At 38.8% G+C, this 23,048-nt stretch overlaps 1 protein-coding gene across 1 annotated transcript in view; it reads right to left on the bottom strand.

Annotated features, from left to right (window-relative positions):
* spred1 (sprouty related EVH1 domain containing 1) overlaps positions 1–19,372 on the bottom strand; it is a 43,759-nt gene extending 24,387 nt beyond the window's left edge. Inside the window, exon 1 of the mRNA XM_064321772.1 lies at positions 18,743–19,372. Within this exon, the coding sequence (XP_064177842.1) occupies positions 18,743–18,774 (32 nt within the window). The 5' untranslated portion in view covers positions 18,775–19,372. The remainder of the gene's footprint in view (positions 1–18,742) is intronic.
* Between the last annotated feature and the right edge of the window lie 3,676 nt (positions 19,373–23,048).

Below are 23,048 nucleotides of genomic sequence, written 5' to 3'. Positions count from 1 at the left end.
ACAGTGATGAAGGGGAACCCACCACCAATGTGAGGCACCCAACTTATCATTTTTAATATTATATTTAACAATCAGACCACTTCATCCCAACCCTGCCTGTACCTCCACCAGCCCCACACACACATAAAACCCACAATCTCCACATATGCTCACACACAGAGAAAGAGAGAGAGAAAGTCCTGCTAAGCCCCTACAAGCCCAATAAACCCCCCCGTCCCCCCCACCCCCAGGGAGGACCATACGCAGGCAGAGAGATTGGGATCTGTGCCCCTTGCAGGAAGAGCACAGTCCACTGCACACACAATGGGGGCGGAAGCGTATCAGCTGGCTCGCAGCACACAGCGCAAATTCCAAATTATTCCAAGTTATTCCGCTGGATGACTGGCTTCATTTCCGAAAAATGGGGGGGGGGGGCTGCTTCCCAGGACCCAACACTCAAGCTCATCAAAAAAACTGACAGACGGATTTTGCGGTTTCAAACTTTTCAACGTGCAGTGTAACCACAGACAGCATTTAAAAAAACTAGCTATTAGAAGGAAACCATGTGTGACTAAGGACGACTAAAAGCACATAAATGAAATGAGTTATTTTTTTAAGCATTCATAGCTTCCTGTGCCCAAATTATTTCTATTCAAACCAAAACCATCAACTGTGTAAATATGGGTCTTAACTGCTACATTCAGCATGACGATGTGGTTTAGTGTAACAACAAGCCATGTTTGCAGATTCCATACGGATACGTCCAATCAAAAAGTACAGTATTCAAGCATAAAAAAAAGCTACCAAACCACTAAACTAAATTCAAGTACTATTTAGTGGCACTAAACAAAAACATTTCCCCCCGCCCGACCCACCCCCGCTTCTGGAAGCCAGGCAGTTCCATAAATGGAGCAAATGGCGGTCACTAACGCATCAACCGTATTATTCATTCCCACGGCACCATCGCGGCATCGCCAACGTTTCCTGCGGAAGTTGCCCACGGTAACCCGTTTACAGCATCAGAACCTGCACACGGGCGCGTGTGATGCAGCGCATCCGTTTCCCAGAAGCCACAGGGGCTTGCGTGCTGCGAGAGGCCTCGGGACAGCCATTTCCCCCGATGGACAAAGTGACCGTTTGTCTGGGCTGGGCCCGCTGCCCACTCAGTGCAGGCATGCCATCATACACTGGATCAGACCCCGGGCTTCCCATCTCCTCAGGGGGTGTGAGACGGGGCGGGGGGGGGGGTGGGGGGGATGGGGGGGGTGCGCTGGGTGATGGCCAAGTGTTGCCCCGCCCCTCGCTCCCCTCTGCTCCAAACAATAGTGGCTTCTCTGCTGAAATTTCACGTTATTGGATCTCAGGCCGGGAGTTTTGTGCTCTCACAATATCCGGGCAGTGGAGCATGCTGCAGGAGGGACACGCTTTGCAAGTTAAGACTGGAAACGTCCTCTTTTCATTAGCATCAGAAAAGGGGGGGAAAAAAAGTCACCCCTCTCCCTGCACCCAACGGAGGCTGCCGATCAGGCCTCCCCAACTCGCCGTACATCCTGAAAACCCAAATCCGGCAAAGAGCCGCCATTTTTCCGCTTCGAACGTTATTTACGCGCTAAGGTAGAGGAAAAGTACCAGCAACAGCTCAAAAAAAAAAAGTGAAGTCAGCAAACCCTTGAATGTTTCAAGAGCGTGCTCTTCGTTTTACTCTGTGGAAAGGTCTAGGTTAATTTTATTTAATCTCTCGAGCAGGAAGCGCTGGTTATAGTTTCCAGTTTACATTATAAGTGACACTTTCTGGAGCGCTCGCAAAACCACGTTAGTCACATGGTTTTGAAAAAGGGGCAATGAAATAACAGGCAGGAGCAGAAGTGATCCTGCGCACTGTGGGCCAAGCAGGAGGGAGGCCTGTACGAGGAAGACAGCTGATCAGCCTGCGAGAGCTAACCAGCTGACATTTACAATCATCTGACCCAGCGCACTCGACTGCACGAACGGCCCCCCCCTCTACTTTCTCTTTAGGGACAATTTGATACGGCAGCACCATAGGGGTTCGGCTAAACCTTGTGTTCTAGACTGCAGGGTTGCAAGGTATCATTTTTTTCATACCCCGCTATGCTTTCTAAACAATACCCCGGTATATGGCACTGCCGGTATTTTTCATGAATCATAGGTTACGCATACCATGCATGCACAACAATTCGTTCCATTCATGATAATGCTGTCCATAACCTCACAGTGTAGAAAGCCCTATGGTGAAACACCCTTGTTCTCATTTAATAAAATGCTTACCGGTACACCCAGGAAGCTCTCTATGAGTGAAAAAAAAAATTGGAATGTGGAATCTCATAACTAGGGCCATCAGTTTGTCTTCCCCATGTGACCTTCGAGGATTTAAACTTGTATTTCAATGGTTATCCTCCAGTGGTCCCCATAGGCACTCCAATAGCACAGTCCAGTGACTAATCGTACAATTGAGTTTCTAAATGAGACATTCATAAAAACAATTAGTTGATCTGATGTGGGGAGAGTCAGGATGGAACATGAACATGGATGGAAGTTTAAAGTTACGAAAAGCATGCCTTTGAGCCAGTGGTCTGGAGCACCACAGGCACAGCTAGCTTTCCTTGTTGCACAGTTAACCCAAGTCACTGGTTTTCTTGGCTCTGAATAGGTACAGATCTCAAAGAAGGAACACAAACCAGAAGACTCTGTGGCTCTCCAGGACCAGGACTGAGTATCACTGCTGTAAAAAGAAAAAAGCATCCATATAAAGCAGGGGTGTCCAATAAGGGGTATCCAAAAAGGGCTGGTGTGGGTGCAGGTTTTTGTTTTAGCTCAGCACTAGGACACCTGATTCTACTAAAAGTCTTGATTTAAGAATATGATTAGTGAATTCGTTTAATCATTCATTAATTCTTTTTATTTCACTTTTTTGAGCAAGTTAAATCTCATAGCTCTCGGGAATTGTCCACTGCTTCTAAGAAAAGATCATTCCCCTGTACAACAGTTAAAGATGCCGCAGAATGTCCATGGTATGAAGTAATCTAACTAAATTTAACACGTGAATGTCGTTAGTAAAGGTCAACGTCAATCATCATCTGTGTTTAATTAGTGGCAATTACTTTATCAACTTAGATTACTGAGGTGGGGCAAATTGTTTTAGAAGTGGCTTGACAAAGAGGCTATCGCAACCTATAGCCTAGCTGGCAGAGGACTGAAGTACCATGTGAGAAAACGAGGGGAGACAAAATGGTGGCCCTACTCATAACATGTAGCCTAAATTCTGCTTTGTTTAATAAAGACACAACGATACTCTTTGGAATGTTTCCAGGTGATGTCTTTTTGAGAATCGCAAGGAAGCTGCAAGGCTTTGTCGCTGATTGGCAGCCTCATCAACACCCGACAGATGCCAGTTGCAATTTTTACATTTTTTTTTTTTTTGTTGTTATGTTTTGTTTTGTTTCCATGGAAGCATTTCATGCGGCATCAGTTTGGATGCTTACCATCACATCAGGTATGATTAAAGAAAAAAAACTTATGCAAGTAATCAGACAGGTCACATGGCGTTGATCATTGTTATCAAGCTTAGAAACATTCTATAATTATCATTGCGGTATAACGCCCAGCCCTAATCCAAAGAACCGCCAAATGGGTGAGTTTGCACTTTTTTTTGGAGACTAAGCTTCATCAGCATTCACCGTGTTTTGAGCTACTGTATGACCTTACTTGACACAAAAAACATCACCCATTAGAAGTCCATCTCTCTTTTTTATTTTTTTAAATCACAACTGGACTGCATTTTTTAATGGGGGGGGGCAATTTGGTAAACCGGAGTTGAAAATAAATACATTTGAAAAAAACAAAAGTTATACTACAGTATACGGTATTCATATAGCTCACACCCGGCTACTAACGTCTCAAACTGAGTCTTAACTCACCCAGTACTGACAGCTTTAACCCATTGGAAAAACAATGCACATAAAAACGAATAGTTCATAGTTTTAATGTAGCTTACTAGCTCCTTAATATCGTGGGTGACATCCCAGTCCACCCAGCCTCCTTCATATGTTCTGTTAATCAGATGTCAGCTTAGTGTGCTGCTTTTCTGTGAAGACTTACTAAATTTATGTTTGGTCCTTAGTCCCTGTAAGCATGCTAACATAGAAAGTAGCTAAGCTATCCAAAACAAACTTGAATCGTCTAAACTCTTGAAAACAAAATACCTAATTAAGGCCAATTTATGCCATAAATCTCCATAAATTTTATCAGCACGCTAGCTGAAAACAACCAAATGTACATGAATAGTTGGCAAGGTCACAAGCAACATAACTGGTATATTAGCTAACTAGCCAGCATGCTTCAAAACATTGTCAGCCAATGAGCTTTTTATTTTTACTCTATTTTATCAATTCACAATCAATAAATCAATTTAAAAATACATAAACAAGATTTTCTCAGATTTTATGGCAACAGCACATTTCTGTGTGCAAGCAATTTCAGAGACAACATTAACTGAAAGGGTTGAAGGGTTGTCTGTAAATAAATAATAGTTTGTGAACTGCAAAAGATTAATAAAAAAGCCGGAAATGTATAACAATGGACAGGTATGGAGCACACATAAGCATCTATGTTGCGAAATGTTCTTGAGATCCTAAAACATGCTAAATGCGTGCGAGTAGTGGCACGGCTTGCTATTTCACAGGTTGGATGCATTGTATGAAGGGGTGGACCCAACCGAGGGAGGGAGAGACTAACATTAGACTCTAGATTTTCAGTGCTGCTGGTTTACATCATCTGAGCGGCACACACTCAGGTCTAATAATGCATGATGAAAGTATTTTCATTGACTTGACTTTCTGGTTATTTAAAATTGGGTTGCATACCACAGCCAAATTTGGCACAAGAGCAAACAAAGTTTGGGCTGCATAACATTTACAAGACTGCTGATACGTGGACTCTAGTGAACATGTTTTGTTTTTAATATGACAATTTAAAACGTGGATGTGTGTGTGCGTGGGCAGGGAATGGGGGGTTCAATATACTTCCTTCATAAACAGTTCCCATAAACCGTTTTATTTGGTAATGCCACACAACCAAAAGCAAGCCTTGCTAAATGCTGATTTGCTATGGTGACCAGACAGATGTCAAGGCAGTTTTATTATTATTTTTTATTGGGGGTGGGGGGGGCTGTGGCTGAAATGGGTTTTCACTGCCATACCCTTCAGAAAGGCACTTGAATTGTGGCGCAAATATTCAGCTGCACAAACGGATAGCATAAAAATGCACGCAATGCACGTTGCCATGGATAAGTGTGCCTGCTATGTGAACAAATGGTTTTTATTTTTAATACTGAATCAGTAAACTGTAAACAGGCTCAGCGCAGGAATGCTTTCCAGACAAAATACTGTGCACAAAACCTCCAGAAATGCAAATATTTCCTTTGAAGATGTACATCGGACTCAAAGTTTTAAGTGACAGAAGATAAATTTTGTCTAGGTGTGTTCACAGCCCACACAATCCTAGACGTGCATATATGCAATTTCAGCATCAGATAGTGGCCTCCGGTATAGCACTACTGCACATAACTTTTCTCTACAATAGAATACAGATGTGCTCTAAATACAGAAATAAAACACAGATTGTCAAACTGTTAAGTAGCATCATTGTGTGCAATTTCATGTAGGAGCCTGGAAACTGTGGAGCTTGGAAAATAGCCTAATTATTTACTTGAAGTCAGACTCGGAAAGAGAGAGAAGAAAGAAGACAATCATCAGGCCATGTGATTCTAAGAAACTAACAGCCAGGCATGTTCTCTCATTCAGATTAATGAAGTCATTGTGAAATGGGAAAACTGCAGACACATCACATTTAAACTGTATAGATGGGCAAAATATAGGCTAAAACACTGAACTTTAGTAGGCCCAGAGACAAGCTAGCAATACTTGCATCAGTTCTACACAAAAAAATCATCTTTAACCTTTACACAAGTAAACTGTAAATATCATTGCTGTGCTACAATCAAGAACTAATGTAAATAAATATTATTATTGATCTGTCATATTCATTTCATATTTGAATTTTTATATTATAATTTCACAATTATGACAGTTAATTTGTCCCAAATATTCACACTCAAATTGCATAAACTTGGGAATCACACAGTCAAAAAATGTTCCATGTCTGATTCATTCTCACACTACTGGCTGCCATTCGGAAATAAATGGCCAGTGGAGTACTTCCTGACTAGTGTTTGACTGGCCACAAGGTTGGTAAATCAATTATACTGTTGTGAAGCAGTAGGCCTAACTACGCGACGTTTTCTACAGTTGCCCAAAGCAACTCAGGAATAATGGCATTCTTATATGTTAGCAACATGTTTAGTTAGTGGAACTGTATGTAATAAATACAAGATCTCCATAATGTAGAATGTACACATACAATGTAGTTAGCCATTTGTGAGAATAAGCCTACCTAAATAAGCAGGCCTAAAGAAATTAAACAGCAGAAGCTAACGTGATTGAAATTATGTAGCATCTGGCAAATAATTCGCTTTTTAGTTTAGCCAGCAAGGTAGCCTACCTGGCGATTACAGTGTAAAAACTAGCCTGAAAGCACAAGGATGCCAGCCAATCAAGCTGATGCCTCTGCACAATTTTACTAGCTCTCCTAACCAGGAAAGGTATTCCGGAATACTCTCTGGCTACTGCTCGTACATATGCACAGATACACCTCACTCTTACCTAAATAACCAAAAGTAGACAAGCGTCAATCAATTTTCTTGGCTGTCTGACTATTTTTATTTTACCCAACAGTGCATTCCATTCCATTGCTGATACCAGTGCTCCATGAAGCTTGCTTCTTATGACAACACATGCAATGGATGTAGGCCTACCTCATGCACCTCCAAGCAATGGTCATCTAGGAAAGACTAGTAGCAGTAAAAATACATATTATGTAGCACAACTCTGTGCCTCAAATAAAAATGACTGTATAACATTACAGCTCCAGAGCCATTCCATTAGACATTACACACTGGCACAGAAGAACCTAATTATAAACAAGTAAAATACCACAAGTAAAATTAAAATTTTTAATTGTATTATAGCTAACTAAATTACATTTTAAGGAACCATACAATAGATTATTTCTACCTCTGGTAGCCCACAGTCCATTCTGCCTGTACTGGACTTAGGACACCAGGGACAAAGCAGAAGCCATTAGCCACTTACTTCCCAAGCACAGCCCATACATTTCAGGTTGTAATGCAGTAATTATTATTATTATTAAGTTCAAAACACATTGCTTCACTGGTGTATTTTTGATGCGTGGTAACTAATCTTAGAAGTCCTACTTCTAGGCCAAAACACAGTGTTCCTTTCAGTGGTCCTGTGAAATCCAGAAATCCCATAAGTAATTGCTTCATGAGGTGAGAGCAAAAGCTAATTATACACAAATTAAATATAAGCCCACAAGATTTTGCTGCCTAGTCTGAGTTTACAAATACACTACTAACTGCACCATCTGACAAAAATTCACTACTATCCTTCATATGAATGATATTTGATATCATCCCCTTGCATTTCAAATTCCGTTCATGCCATAAAATTTAAACACAAAATCTTTCTGCTTCGGATAGATGTGTGCATTGTACATGTGACGTTCACAATTTACAATTCTAGGAAACTCAGCACATGCAATTGTTCCTGATGACCAGGTAACTAGGACTTAATTTAGTCTACACCGTTTAACAAAACTTGGCAAACACATTTTCTAACAGCACTCAAGTAGTTAAGCAAAAGGAAACATTTAGAAATGATCATCACCAAAATGTGATTCATAAGCCAACTCTGGCAATAGAAAAAATTACACCTACGTACGCCTGACATGGTTTAGCTTCGCGTTAGGTTCTTAGCTGTACTTAGAGAGCATTTGGGCAAGCTTAATATGCTTCTGCTTACCTGCGACAAGACAGAAAGTCAATCATAAAACAATAATAGTGGGGCAACTGTAAAACTGGGATGGGCTCCATAAAAATTTCAAACCATATAGGCCTACCTTCCACATATGTTTTATGTAGGTATGCTACTTTATGCACCCTGGTAATAAAATATTAAAACATTTATTTCACAGTATTCTCACACAGGCTAGCAAGTGTCTATACAAATAGCCTAGTCAGTACCCATTTTAAATAAATGCTGCAGTAATTTTCCCTTATTTAGATTATACACTGCATCCCTCATGTGCGCCTGTACATGAGCATTTAACTCACCAAAGAAATCCTAAAATCATTTTCCTTCAAGCACTAGGCTCCAGTGGTCAGAGTGCAGGTAGACTGAATTAAGGGAGGCACTGAAAAATGAAGCACAGATAGCCTATTTGATGATGAAATCTTTATTTAGGGATAGGACCGAAATTAAAATGCCTCTGAATTTTTAAATACATTTCACTTGCTAAGAAATGTAATGTTCGGTAAAATTAGGTTAAAACACAGGCATGATGCGCTGCATATGCAGCAGGGATTGGCTCGCTCTCCTCCCTGCGTCTTCGCATGGCAGTGACGTGTCTCACATCTCTCTTATTTCTTCCCCCATATTATCTAGCGGATGACTCATCTCCATCTCATGCATTTCAGCATGAAATATCCAGAGAACCTTCACACAACGCAGAAGGAAAACAAATTCAGTGCAGGCTGCTCGTACGTGGTTCTGCTGCTTGAATGGTAACAAAGAACAAACCAGTGGAGTCAAATATTAATATTATAATCCATCTGTACATGGACAATAACACTAACATGATGCAAATCAGTCAGTGGTTTGTCTGTTCTAAAGCTTATTCAAAGCCCTAATTTTCAATGACATAGCCTAAATCAAACCAATGTGAGGGCTATCTTCAGATATACAAGCAATTGATAATAGAACAACCCGTTCAATCGTAAATGTAAAAAAATAGAATACAAATCTCAAAAGCACCATTGTAGAGCCTAACATGGGTAGAGAATGTAGGCCTACATGCTAATTGCATGCATGTTTGATATAAGTATGAGTAGGTATTGTACCCACCAACAGCACAATAGCAAAGCCTAATGGATGACTATGCAAGTATGAAATCTGAACTAGAGTTACAGAGACCTAAAAAGCAAGCCTCTCAATACTGTTGGGGAAATCCATTGTTTCATGCACCATGCCTGAACTGCATTGCACTTTGCATATAGCTATAAGGAGGGTATTTTCCAGACTTTATATCATCAGTCATTACTAGGCCTCTCAACCACAGAGACCACTTGCCCTGAAGCTCATGACAGAATTCCCAAGCAGACCACTGAAGTCTGAGAAATTGGAGGCAATTTAAATTTGGGCAAACCCAATGCACTAAAGCTGTGGCCATACCTACAGGCACACTGCACTAAATAGAAGGCTGATGTGGACAGGTCCATGACATTTCAGTATGGGGAAAAACCATATATCTCTCAAAATCTCCTCATCACATGGGCTAAACAGCATCAAGATGTATTTTATGGAAAATAATTGCAAAAAAAATTGAATTAACATAGAAATAAACAAATTAAGTATAAATGACCTTGATGGGTTGACCTCACATCTCCAATGATCAAAAAAATTAGAAGATACATTAAATAAAAGGCAGCCAACCATGTTACCAAGTTTTATAAATTCACTGAATTGAAATTCAATTGTCACTGAAAAAAACAAAACAAATTTTTCACTGAAAAGGCTAAAGCAGAGCAACACATTTGTACAGCTTAGATAGCGAACAACCACCAAAAAAGCATATATGGTCCTTACCATAAAACATTTAAATTTTGAATAGACAGGGCAACTGAAAGAGTCTGATGGAGGTAGGCCCGCATAACATGTTTAACAAAACCAATACGGCAGCAATCATGTCTATTTTCAGTGAAAACAATGGCGAAAGAAAATCACAGCTACTAGAGCTAAAGACCCATTAATGGTCTTTAATTTGAGACAAACCGAGATCCAAGATCCGTTGTCCAAAAAGAATCATATGGTACCAAATAATCTCATAATCTGCTAATCCAATACTTCCCAGCCTAAATCACTTAGCTAAATCCCTGCCTCGGCACCTCATCTGACAGCTGGAGCATGCTGTAGAGCACGCTGGCTCCCCAGTACTCCAGTGGACCCAGTACTTCTCACTGGGTGCACTACTGGACAAAGTAGCTACATTACAATACACGTGAATTAGCCTACTTCCATCAATGCACAGCATTTAGAACACACAATATTAGCTATAACTGCTGATGCTTGTTGGCTCGACTCTTCATATTGTTCAGACCAAAATGATACTTGCCCTGTGGGTTTTGATTAATGAAAACAACCTATACGGTTCACGTGAAAGAAGAGAATAATAATCACGTCGCACAAATTGGGCTAAATTCCATGCAATGAACCCTCCATTCTAACAACTGAATAAACATCCATCCTATGTAGGCCTATAGCCTATAATAGTCCATACACTAGGCTAACTTGCTTGTCTGCTTGTCTTGTTCCAGTGCAATTAAGCAAGAAACATTCTAGTTAAAAAATACATTCCTTTTCCTTAACTGATTAAACAAAATTAACCAGTTCTAATGGCAGCCAATGAACACTGAATGTGACTGCATCTGTACGACGTTTATGTCAGAACACACAGGCTTACCATTTGATAACATTGTCTAAAAAAAAGTAAAAACAACAAATGCTACCCAACCCATAGTAGGCCATATCAATTTTAATATAAAAAAAAAAACATGGAAATTCTGTTTTATCTACCGTTGAAGAAATGTGCATTATATAACCCTATGCACGCACATACACACACACACACACACACACACACACAACACTGAAACGCACAATATATAGTATATAGCAGCACTGAACAAACTAATAAGTTGATAAAACCAATTTTCTGCATCAGACAGACGCTAACAACCCGTCATTACTGGACTGAGGAAACTACTCAAACTATGTTCTACTGCCATGTGCTGAGGCACAATAATACATTAAAGCATCCCATATGTGTATCACAAGCAGCCAACTATTCTCAAACATCAATCACACCACACATTAAGATGATCTCAATTCGAACCGCAACCATTTGGCAAATTAAAAACTTGAGCTGTGATTACAGAAAAGGGGGACCACAAATCTGGACTGCTGCAGTCATGGGGAGCTTTGAAGTAAGAGGAGTCTTTGGGGACTTGATTCAAATTACCAAAGCTGAAGCAGAATCCCGAACAGAAAGTCTAAGCTCACCAAATAAGACACTATCACAGCCAAGCGTGTTCCAAGAATCAGACTTTTGTGGAAATCCATTGTTCAACTCAATTATGAAATGTCATTGCAGGTCATAATTTTCAAAACAGAGTCCGTTTCCATGTCATGAGCACACTTCCTGCAAATTGGATGTTTAGGCTATTGGCTACATGCAACTGTTTTAAGGCAATACGAGTTTTATTTCTGATAAAGAAACCATAGCAACCCAAGCCATGCTATAACATAGCTAGGCCCAACTGACAAAGATGAAAGAAAGACTGTTCTATCATTTTTGAACATCTTCAGTCTCCAGACACAAGCTAGCTAGCTACTAAGTAGCATAGCATAAACTAGCTAAGCTAAACAACCCACCATGCTACAAAGATGCTCAATACTTTTTCATTTTTCAGCATGAAAGGTCCTTCGTAATTACATAATTTGCCAACCTGAATATGTCTATACATTACGTAAAAGCGTAAGTAGTTTACTGCAAACTGCTGGAAAACAGTTGGAAAAAAAAAAGTGGGAAATGGAAAATACTCATTCCAAAGCAAAGCCCGTTCACACTAAAACACAGTACAGTTTTGCACCACAATGCAGAACTCCCAATTAAATATAAAATCCAACAACACTGAGGTCTTACAGTACATGCCTAAACAGGGCTTTTCCTGGCTCAAATGGCAATGGAGGCATCTCCACCAAAATCATGTAGGGGTTGAGCGACAGCCACAATTCCCACATCAAGCATTGTCTTGAAACTCATTCGATTCATATAGCAAACATTCTGAGTAGCTACCTACTGCACCTGAGCTTTACTGTGCTAGAATCCTTTGCCTTCACACAAGAGCAAGATTTGTGATCCCCAGTTTGGAAATAAGGGTGGATGTATGGTAGTTAAACCCCAGCCACAATTCCTCAGGCGAATACATTGTCTGAAACGTCCGATTTCTAGCCTACAAGCCCAGCAATGACCAATGATGACTTCCAATGGGACTCATGCCATTGTATATAGTGAGATCAAATTATCATTAAATTATCATGGTTTTCTATGATTTTTATAAGGCCTAAAACTCTGAATAAATAAATAAACAAACAGATTAACAATAAAACCAAAACAGCAATTGCCAAGCAGTTAATCTATATTTTCAACTGAATAGAACTGAAACACAAAGCACTTTAAAGTCATAGTTTGTGCTAGCTTTCACAAATCTGCATTTTCAAAATGAAAATTTCTGTATTGAACAATTTTACCTGCGTTTTATAAAGAAATTTTAGCAAATTGAATAACCTAGAATCCTTGGCAGCACCAACCAGCTAATTAGCTACCAAGCTATTATAGCTACCAGGAGGAAGACTGTCTAGTGGTTACGTAGCCTATATGATGTCACAGCAGCTTGTTCAATAAAAGCCGGTTGCATCTGGAATGAGCCAGTTAAAATAACCACTGTTGTCCTCCTATAAGCTTTGTCTTAGGCAAGAGGACTTCAAGGCAAAATATTTCAATGTGCACATCAGCTCGTGACAAACGGTTTGACACTCAGCAGCCAGTACTGTAGATGCATTTTAATTTTTCTTGGACATTGTGACACGTGACATGAATGGCTGGGAGAGTCACAACAAAAATTGGAACTGAAAATTTCAAAAGAAAGAAAATCTGAATATCGTGTGCTGAGGTACAGAAAAACCTTGATTCAGCAGTTACTGTACAACACAATACACGCAACTGCACGTTTCTGGCATGTTTCGTGTAAACTTTGTGTAGATTCATTTCATCTTCCTTTATTCTGACAGACTTAAATTGTCTCCTCTGCAGATTTTTACCCAGTACCCAGAATTAAATAAATGTACATTCATCTCAACTGAACTGCCATTCATTATTTTATTGTGCAAAACAAAATACATATAGGGCTCCCAGAAATCAAGCTTACAGCAGATGTTGCATAAGCAAAGGATTCTGCATTTATTTTTTTATGCAGAAAGAAAAAACCAGGAAAAGAAATGTGTTCAGCATTCTCAAAATGCAGCTGCTTATCATAATATTCATATTCAATTGAGAGATGCCTGAATCAATTCACAAAAGCTGTTCAGGTTTGTAGTAATATTTTCAGCATCAGGCACAGATTGACATGGAAACACATGCACATAGCATATTGCAAAACACACAAAATGCATCTCTAGAAACACTCAACCACAGAAATAATGTTGATTGGCAGGCTGATTTCAAGTCGCATGCTTTTGGATAGTGACTGAATGTTGATAAAAACAGGCACACTAACCAAATGAAAGCTGTACATTGGGCAGTGCGGGGGGTATGTGATTCTATCTGAAGCAAGCAGCACATTTTTGCTTAATCGTTAAAGAATAGGCTACTTGCCAAGCTAATCAATTTCATTAACTACCCAAAATATTGTCCCACATCACTGCTGTTGTGTTGCCATTACAACATTACCTCATTATTAATGCACAAAGATGGTGTTGGTTTTACTGAAAATACGTATTAAAATTGTTCCACATGCCATGATTTATGTCCATTTATTTCAAATTAAGGGGAAATTCATGAAAACAGAAATGATCATGGGCTGCATTTTGGAAAGGCAGATTTTTGAGGTAATGCACCTTTACTCAGCCATTGTTTAAATTCCAGATAGAAAGATGAAATGTGCCTTAACAGTGCAATAATCTCATTTTAAAATATGTCCCGGTAAATATAATAATAATAATAAACCCCTGCTGTGCCACCCTCCCTTATTTCACAATACCAGATCATAATAAAGAAATTCTTATTCTAGAACATCCAACTATGAAACAACTGATGATCATATCGGAATTTTTTTTTTTTTTTGCTCCAATATCTATACTTTTTAATAATCATTGTAGGACATTAAACCGTAATGTAGAACAAGGTACATCAACACGTGCTTTCTGTGAGAAATGTAACTTGCTGGTAAGAGACAAATAATGGGACCTGCAATCTTTCTGAAGATAAACTGCTGCACTGTATCTGTGCTTCATGGATTAGGCCTATCAACATACATCCTGTAAAAATTTTCTTTCATGTAGCAGCTTTCCATTAATGAAAGGCCGTACCCCACCCCTGGCCCGCTACTAACCAGGTCAGCACAGCATGTCACTAGAACTTCATGGTTGGCATTTGATCACCTGGATAAAATAGCTAAAACCATGTAAAAATGGGTGGGGCCAAACTCATGCCAGGAAGCATGAAACTACATAGCCAAAGGATGGAGCAGACTAGGCCCAGCTGCAACTACTGACAAGGCCAATCTCCATTAAACTTCTCATACAACTGCAAACAGTATCATTGCTGCAGAAAAGCATTGAGAAATTTTCAGTGATGCTCTAGTTCGAGGCAAATTATGCATTAATAGGGGAAGACACAGTACCAAAATCAGAGGTTAAGAATAACCCTGGGTGTGTTTCAGCGCAGCTCAAAAATAATAATAATCTAGCCATCAATTAAAGGGAGACATGCTGTTAACATCGTGCCTTTTAGATACTTCATCATTAATTTAGCATCACTACCTGGCTAGTTGTTAGTTGAGTCGCCATTTTAGAATATAGAGAAGACAGGCCTATATTAACAAAGCAAAACAAAAAACCATTGACTCTGAAATTCAGACTAGCTTCAGTCTACTCCTAAAATATTTAGAGGAAGTGGTAACTACAAAAGGGAAGTAACTTGAGCTAAAATATATAATTTTGTGTCAGTCATGGGAAGAATATAGAATGCATGAGAACACACAGATGGAGAACCTTTTTGATCATTAAAAAGGCTGCACACCCTTAATTGCAATATACACATTACAAATAACCAAGTTCCCAAATAATTCCTCCATAGTACTTGGAAAAACAGTTATGAGGTATGAGGAGTAATTACATATTATGCAATTACTTTTCATCCGCATCTCATATTTGTGCACAAAAAAAATTTGCATGTACTGGTCACTCTGCTTCGTACTCTCAGTAATCTGAGAACAAAAAAGGCTGCACCACAGCATTGCTGGCTACACAAAATACAGAACCAAAACTCCACGACTTCGTACAGCTTCCTTCCCCCTCCCGTGTGAACAGAGCAAAGATAATCCCTTTAAATTCCTAATCTAAAAAAAAAAAAGAACTCTAAACATTTCAAAAATATCCACAAGCCCATTTTAAAACCCAAAATAGGCTTATGTCAGATCTCAACAAGCAGTTTTAAATATACTTTGAGAACTCTTTCGAATTAATTACAAGAGCAAAGAGACTGTCGTGATGATGGTCACCTCCACCCCAACCCCCCTGAAACACAGCTGATCAATGGCAAAATGTCAATCACACACAAAAAATGTGAAGCAAAGTGGGATATGGTGGTCAATAACTGAAGCACAAAAGACCACAACACAAAAAACATCTGCAATGAGAACTAGTCTCAGAATATGGGGTTGATAGGAGGCTAAAACTGCAAATGCAGAGGACCCAATTCAGTTGCCACAGTTTTTGTGCAACTAATGCAAGTATAGATCCATTGCAAAGCACGTCATAACTGAAAATTATTTAATGAGTGAAAAAAAGAAAAATGCTACTGTGAATAGAGAACAAATAGCACTTCCGTATTTGTAATACAGAGAAGTATTAAAAATTAAATGTGTAAAAATAATTCATGTTGCTTTAGTTGCATAAAACAACAGTCTGACTTCTGATGAAACAGAATAGCCTGTATTCCTATATTCACTACACAGAAACAAAGGCCAGTTGTCACCAAAGGCAGGTTATATTGTATTAATGAAGCTGGAGAAGAAACAGCCCTTTCCTGCGGTTTCCTGCTGCCACACCCTAATCTCTTGTCTACCTTTTGTAAGGTCATTTTGAGCAAAAAGCTACAACCGGTCCCCAAGCGCATTTCCGATGTCCTCTAGTCATTCAGCTCATTTCACTGCAGTGACAATAAACTGAAGTGTGTTCATTTAATTACCACATTCAAAATGTTCAAATTATTTTTTTCCTGACATATCTGTGAGAACCATGTTTATATAACACTTCAAAATATTTGGTGATGTACACACCATATTTTAACCATCATTGTCATGGACAGAATTTAAATACCAAATCTTGATGAATTATTATCCTCCACCACGTTACCTTAAGAATTATTATGTAAATAGTACATTTCAGCAGACCTAGGCTGAAGCGCTGCCTTGCACCAATAAAAAAGGACAAATCAAGGATACGCGCAGAAAAGAAAAAAAGGCCCACAAAGGATAAAATTGCTTGAGCCGTTCGGTAACTGATCATCAAGGCTGAACGTGTCCCTCAGCCATACAACTGACACATCCCCTGCATGTAGAACTGCACGGTGCATCGAGTGTGGCATTAAAATCTAATTCTACCTCAAATCAGGCACATACATTTTGTTTTTTTGTTTTTTTTTAAGCAAGAATTAAACGGGCCTTTTAAACCTGTCCATAAACAGTAACATTTTCCCTGTGGCGAATGAGAGAATGGAAATGATTGTGCGGATGTTGAGCAGCACTGTCGAATAGACAGGCGGAACAACGTCCTCTTCTTTTTTTCGGAGGGGAGGGGGGGGTGGATGGTGGTAAAAATCTATACATTTACACAATTCACACAAAAACCCTGTATAAATTAAAAATCTCTATGTAGTGTGCGAGTCGTTCTTTCCATATGAAAACAAACGGCAGGCCAGTAGCATATGAAACAATGTCTGACATATTGTAAATGAATCAAAATGGCATCCTCCCAGAGCTTCAAAACATTTGCTTCTTTGTGCCTGGTGCTGTCATCAGCCATATATGCTATTGCTAAGCATGGTGTAAAATGGTTTGCAATTTAAATATTGCAATAAAAACAAAAATGCATAAATATTTCAGTCTGGACCATAGATTTGCATTTGACTTACACTGTGTCCAGGAAGATATTGCATTTTATCCATCACATGTCCTCTGTGAAACAGAAAATGCTACCACAAAAAAATCTGAAATGACAAAATGCCTAGTATGTGAATTACTGGTCTGTGTATTAGGCTACAGTTGTGAAACCATTAAAGCCTAAGAAAATCTTCAAGGAGACATTGCCATATTGACATATTTCAACAATAAAACATCAATAAAAGGTGAGCAGAAGATGAAGATACGAACGCTGCTTAAATGCACACCGTCTTGCCGACACCATAAACACTACATCAACAATGGTCATTTAAAAAAAAAGCCGTTTTAAGGAGTGGCCGCTGATCACGTTTCCATCCCTGTAAAGCCGTTCCCGATTGCAGATAGAATCTTTGTGTGATCGCCTGTGCTGTGCTGAGACATTCTGTACTGTACAGCTTACTGTGAATGGGCAGCCAGGTACTTTATGAATGGAAGCGGTCACGTGACCGCAGCACCTCCCGAGCAGATATTTCTCACTGACTGTCAACAAGCGCACGCAGAGATCAGCCCATTAAAACAACACAGATTTCCAACGTGAAATACACGGACAGTGCATAAAAACGCCGCACCAAACGTTCGTAACCAGAGTAATGTTGCTTTCTGGACAAGGATTCAGCACATTTCGTGCACTGCAACGTTCTTTTAACATTTTTTATGAATGGAGATTGTGGTATGCAAATGAGTGTGATTGAGAAAAATATGGCGTCTTCGGCTTTTTTTAAGGCTGACATTGCAGCCAGCAGTATGCAACCACTTTCTGTTTGCTAAACAGCTCGCTTAAAGGCTCGGTCTGAACCATCATTTATGTTGAAAGAAAAGCAAAGCATTGATCTTTTATGAAATGTGAACAAAAATGGGAACAATGAGATCATTTATACCTAGAATATAGCATGAATCACAATACTGCCGATAGTTCGCTGTTATTAAATTATTTGCATGAAATAGATGCAATCAAGTGTTCTATCGCAATGATATCGTATAGAAGACTTGCATGTTTGATGTTTGTATACGCGACTAAATCGATTATCTGGATATCTAAATAAATAAAATCAAGTGGCCTAGAGACCATGTTAAAAATGTAGCTTAGATGGCTCTTTCTTTTCTTGCATTTCATTTAAGTGGCATCATGTTAAGGTGTTTAAGAATAGCAAAATAATTTAATATCAAACATAGATGCATGTCTACCATTATATGTAATGAGATGAATGGTTACATAAAAACACTAGTCAGATCATGCATTTCAACTGTACGATAGGCTACTGTCATCGGAAACATTTCATGAAGTTTTCCCTCCTCCCAAATGTAGTTTAAAAACAGCATGCAGCGAAATTATTACCAATAAGGGTTTGGATAACCCAAATAGTTAGCCAACTGTTATACATAGATTACAATATCAAATAATTGTTGGCTAACGGGCTACTGCTCTCAGCTACCAACGCAAGCTTGATGCAATGTGAATCATCATTTGGAACCTTCAAATACCTGGTTACAAGACGAGATACGTGAAGGGCATCCTAGCAATCCATCAAAAGAAAAAAATGATATACTTACTCGTTGTTTGGATTTGTCGATTCTTCGCTCATTTTTTCTCACGGGGATCCAAATCCTAGCAGTAGCACCGACAACGCAGGCACGGCAGGGAAATTAACCGCAAATATCACCATTTTCTTTCAGACACGAACGCCAGTTATCGGGTAAAAATAAAAGGTCTAGAATGTGAATGCATTACAGCTCTCTTTTGGAAACCAAATTGGACTAAACTGTGAAAGGGAATAGCAAATGCGGGGTCATTTTTTCTTGTCCAGCAATAAAATCCGAGTAGAACAGAATAAACATCTTTACCAATACCCAAAACAACGATTATTACACTCCAGCTCTTTGACAGAAAAATGTATATATCAAAAAGAAATATATAGCACGTTATTCGTAGCAATCCCCTCCGCAACTTCGTTGGACACCAGCACAGAAGAGGGCTGCAGTGTCACTCCGTCACGGTATATCTTCAGCTTCCGCAACTAAAAAATAAAGTTTATATCAATATACGCTTTGATACTGAAACAAAAATGAACAAAACGGCGGTAATGTTTAATGAGAAGTTGCAATGCATCTGCCTTCAACGAACTCCATTTTCAATTCGGGCAGCGTACATCGGAAAACTGGGCGGAAGCGTTGACCCCAGCTCTCTACTGAATCCTTCCGCGATGCTTCAGAAAAAAACATGTGGGAGTGCACATTTCTGCAATCAAGGAGCACGATTTATCTTACTTCCTCGAATAATAATGTATGAAAGATTATATATTATACTAATATATTGGTTTAGTGTTGAAGCGGGCTGTTTTCCCAAAGTTGCTCAAAAATAGTCCCCCACTTCCCAAAAGAAGTTACCTCTCAATCACTCAGAGTAGTGATACGTAGAAAAGGGAAGAGTCCGTGTGATAGCACGCAAAGTAGAGCTGAATCTGCTAGGTTAACTCTTGCCTACAGTATAGCAATGCCTTATAATTTACATAGTTGAGCAGCGTGGTTTAAAGCACGCTATGGTGAATACTGAACGTTCACTAGACAATCGCTTTAATTGGGAATGCACATGACCCAAAATGGTGGGGGTTCTGCAGATGTATTTGAAAGGGGAAACTGTGCTGTTTATCAAAAGGAATTACACCAGGATTCAAATTGACTTTATTCATGTAAACTGTTGGAAATAGGCTTCTAATGAATGTCACTGAACTTCCTATTCCTAACATGACATAAAATGCCTCATTCCAAAGGTCACTGACTTTCTTACATACTTGAAATGCTTTGTATTGAAACGGGGCAAAAACAAATGGAGCGTTTCTCGTTAAAGAATATTGCTGAAATACAATCGAAATATAATTTAAAATGAAAGTAAAAAAGTAAATACTATAAATATTGCTACGACACGCACAAAATACATACGAAACACCAGGCGAATGCTCATTTATCTTAACAGATTTAACTAAATACAAATTATCACAAGTTAATTTCCTTTATTTGCCATAAAGACCAATTCGCGACTAAAGCTGACTTCAGCTTCTCTAGTAGGGGTGACTAGCTGATGCATTGCAGGAGTCACATTTGCAAGCATGGATTTATGTGCCGTAATGCCTGTAAATCGATTAGCCATAGCTAGAAGCTTCTTTAGAATGAATAGGGTTATATCTTGTTTGTAAAACCAATATCATTACATCACGAACCAGTTTGGACACATAGAAAATGTTTGACGTGGCAGTTATAGCCACTTATTTTTGAACCAGTGGATTTAACTAAAGTTCCAGTGTAATGTACAGCCTAACACTCCATATGCCCAATATTAAATTCAAATATGTTCACTTTGAGATCAATTTGGCAGCATGTATCCATCCAGTATGCATTCATTCATGTGTCCTAGTCAAAGTGCATTTTCATATGCATTGACCAATGGTAAAATTCAGAAAGTAATGTGAAAAGTAGGAAAATTTTATGCACACAGTGTGTGCACAGTTTATATAGCCAAGAATCATATAGAATGAATGCCCCCTGTACACATAATGTGTATTTAATTGTAGGAACAATACAAAACAAAATATGTAAACGAGAGCACATTGGTAGCGTTTGGGGGAATCTGGCCTGTCACAGCACAGCCTCACATGGAAATCTAAGTAAAGTAGCTAATGGCTACCACAGAGAAACAATCTCTCCAAATTACAGCTTGACCATAAGTCTGTATCTGGTTTTGACCCCAGATGCTCTATGGCTTGAGAATCTGGAAGAGGAAGTTAAAGTTAGTGAGACTGGTTTCCTGCGATCTGATTTATTCCAGCAACTTTTAGCTGGCCTTATGCCCGACTCTGAGCAAAACCAGCTACGATTCTTAGTCAGTTTATAAGAATTTGATGATTAAGTGGTGCACTTAAGACTATGAGCAAGTGCAGAAACATTGCGGAATACTCAAGTATGCTGTTTTTCTGTTTTTTGTTGCCACCTCTAATTCGAGCCCCACCTACACAAGATCATGATTTGTCACAGGAAACTAGTGGCCATTTTTTATTATTCACAAAGCACATCACCTGGGCAGACTAATCAAAGATTTTTTTGTTTAATCACGCCTATGGTATAATGGCACAGTGACTGACAGGTATGGCTAGGTTGTATCTGACCATGAAGTCACAGAAGGTATGTTTCTTGTAGAATTAAAGTAAATATTCAACCAAAATATTCCTCCAGGTTTTCTATTTATGGTGGAAGAATTTTTAAGAAGGAACAATATATTTCAGGCTCAGGTGGACATGACACTAACCCAGGGTGGATTGTTGAGTATATAGTCGCTTATACTTGGACAGTGCAAGTATAAGAGACTCTTATGGATCAGTGAACAAAGGGAATTTCAGTGGCTTCATGGTGTGTGTGTGTGTGTGTGTGTGTGTGTGCTGCTATTGTGTCTTTGTTAGCAGTAAACATTAACATCATAATCAAAACAGTTTATCATTATACAAAAAAGATGTTCCAAAAGTAAATTGAACTGTCTTTTTTATTTGACAACAGTTTTCTTTTTCTTTTCTTTTTTTGAAATTCAAAAATGTTTGTTTTTCAAAGTAATGAGCTATCATGTTGGCCATTTTTTTCCATCTTATGTGCATTAGTTCAATTCAGTTTCTGTAAAATGTTGTTGGGCGTACAATATGTACAGGAACCAAGAGGGGAGTTATGTAAGAGTTTTATGTTATTGGATTTCTTTGCTGGGTGGAATGGAGATCGAGTTGAATGATTCTGCACGGTTGTCATAGTGACAGTATGTTGTGTGAGAAGTTTCTTTGTATTTCACTGGCTTCAATACATTCAGTGCCATGGTCTTATGTAGCAACAGAGTAGTGTATTCTCTGCTGATAATGTAGAAATATCTTGTACCTTAAATGAAAGGTACATTTCATTGAAACACTGTTCCTGTATTCAGGTGTTTAAGCAGTAAGATTCAGTCTTGTATAAGACACGAACGGGAGTGATTTCAGGCTGAAGTTAGTGGGAAACCTGAACGCCTACTCAGTTCAGAGATGATGGCAGCATTACTCATTGATGGAGTTTGCACAGAGCATTCTGGTTAGTGTGCAGATTGTATGAATATACATTTCTTAAAATATTGTCTTAAAAATGAGAAGTTGAGATAGACATGTTAGTGTTTTGAATAAATGATCTTGTCACAATTTCTCATCCAAAAGAGGATAATAAAATTACATACAGCTGTCTAGATGTGTGTAGAATTCAGAGAAATAGCTGAAAATCAATCCAATTTAAGTATTATTATGGATGGAAACATAGAAAATCATACCATGCGCTGTGTTAGCAAAATATATGCCTTCATAAGATATTCAGTTGTTTAAGAGTAACTTCAACCAACAATCTGAAATGTAACATGTTGTTTCTTACCTCAGTAATAAAAGAAATATGTATATTGAATAAAATGTGAAAATCTCATATTTGAAGTAGATCGTGCTTTGGCTAATACCACATCCTCACCTACAGTATGGTCTCAGAAAAGGCTTTGAGGATGCTGCAGTGATGTGACAGACCTACAAGCAAAAGTGGCCATTCCAAGTGGCAAGAAAATGTTTGCTGTTAAATGTACTGTTTGCTGTAAAAAATGAACATGAAAAAATGAACAAATGGAAAGGGGACTGAAAGACTCCCATACAGTGTTTGAAAATACAAATGTGATATGATGTAAAAGTTTTATATTTCAGCCACAGTAGTAATAAAATTCATTAACCTTGGAAGCAGCTAAACTATAACCGTGGGTAAATACAGCGCACAATGAAGATTATGGTTTATTAGCCATAAGAAAGGCATGTAAATATTGAGTCCC

Source organism: Anguilla rostrata, chromosome 1, assembly GCF_018555375.3.
Source record: "Anguilla rostrata isolate EN2019 chromosome 1, ASM1855537v3, whole genome shotgun sequence".
Classification (NCBI taxonomy): Eukaryota; Metazoa; Chordata; class Actinopteri; order Anguilliformes; family Anguillidae; genus Anguilla; species Anguilla rostrata.
Note: the sequence above shows the minus strand (reverse complement) of the source record. Positions and strands in the feature narration are given on the sequence as shown.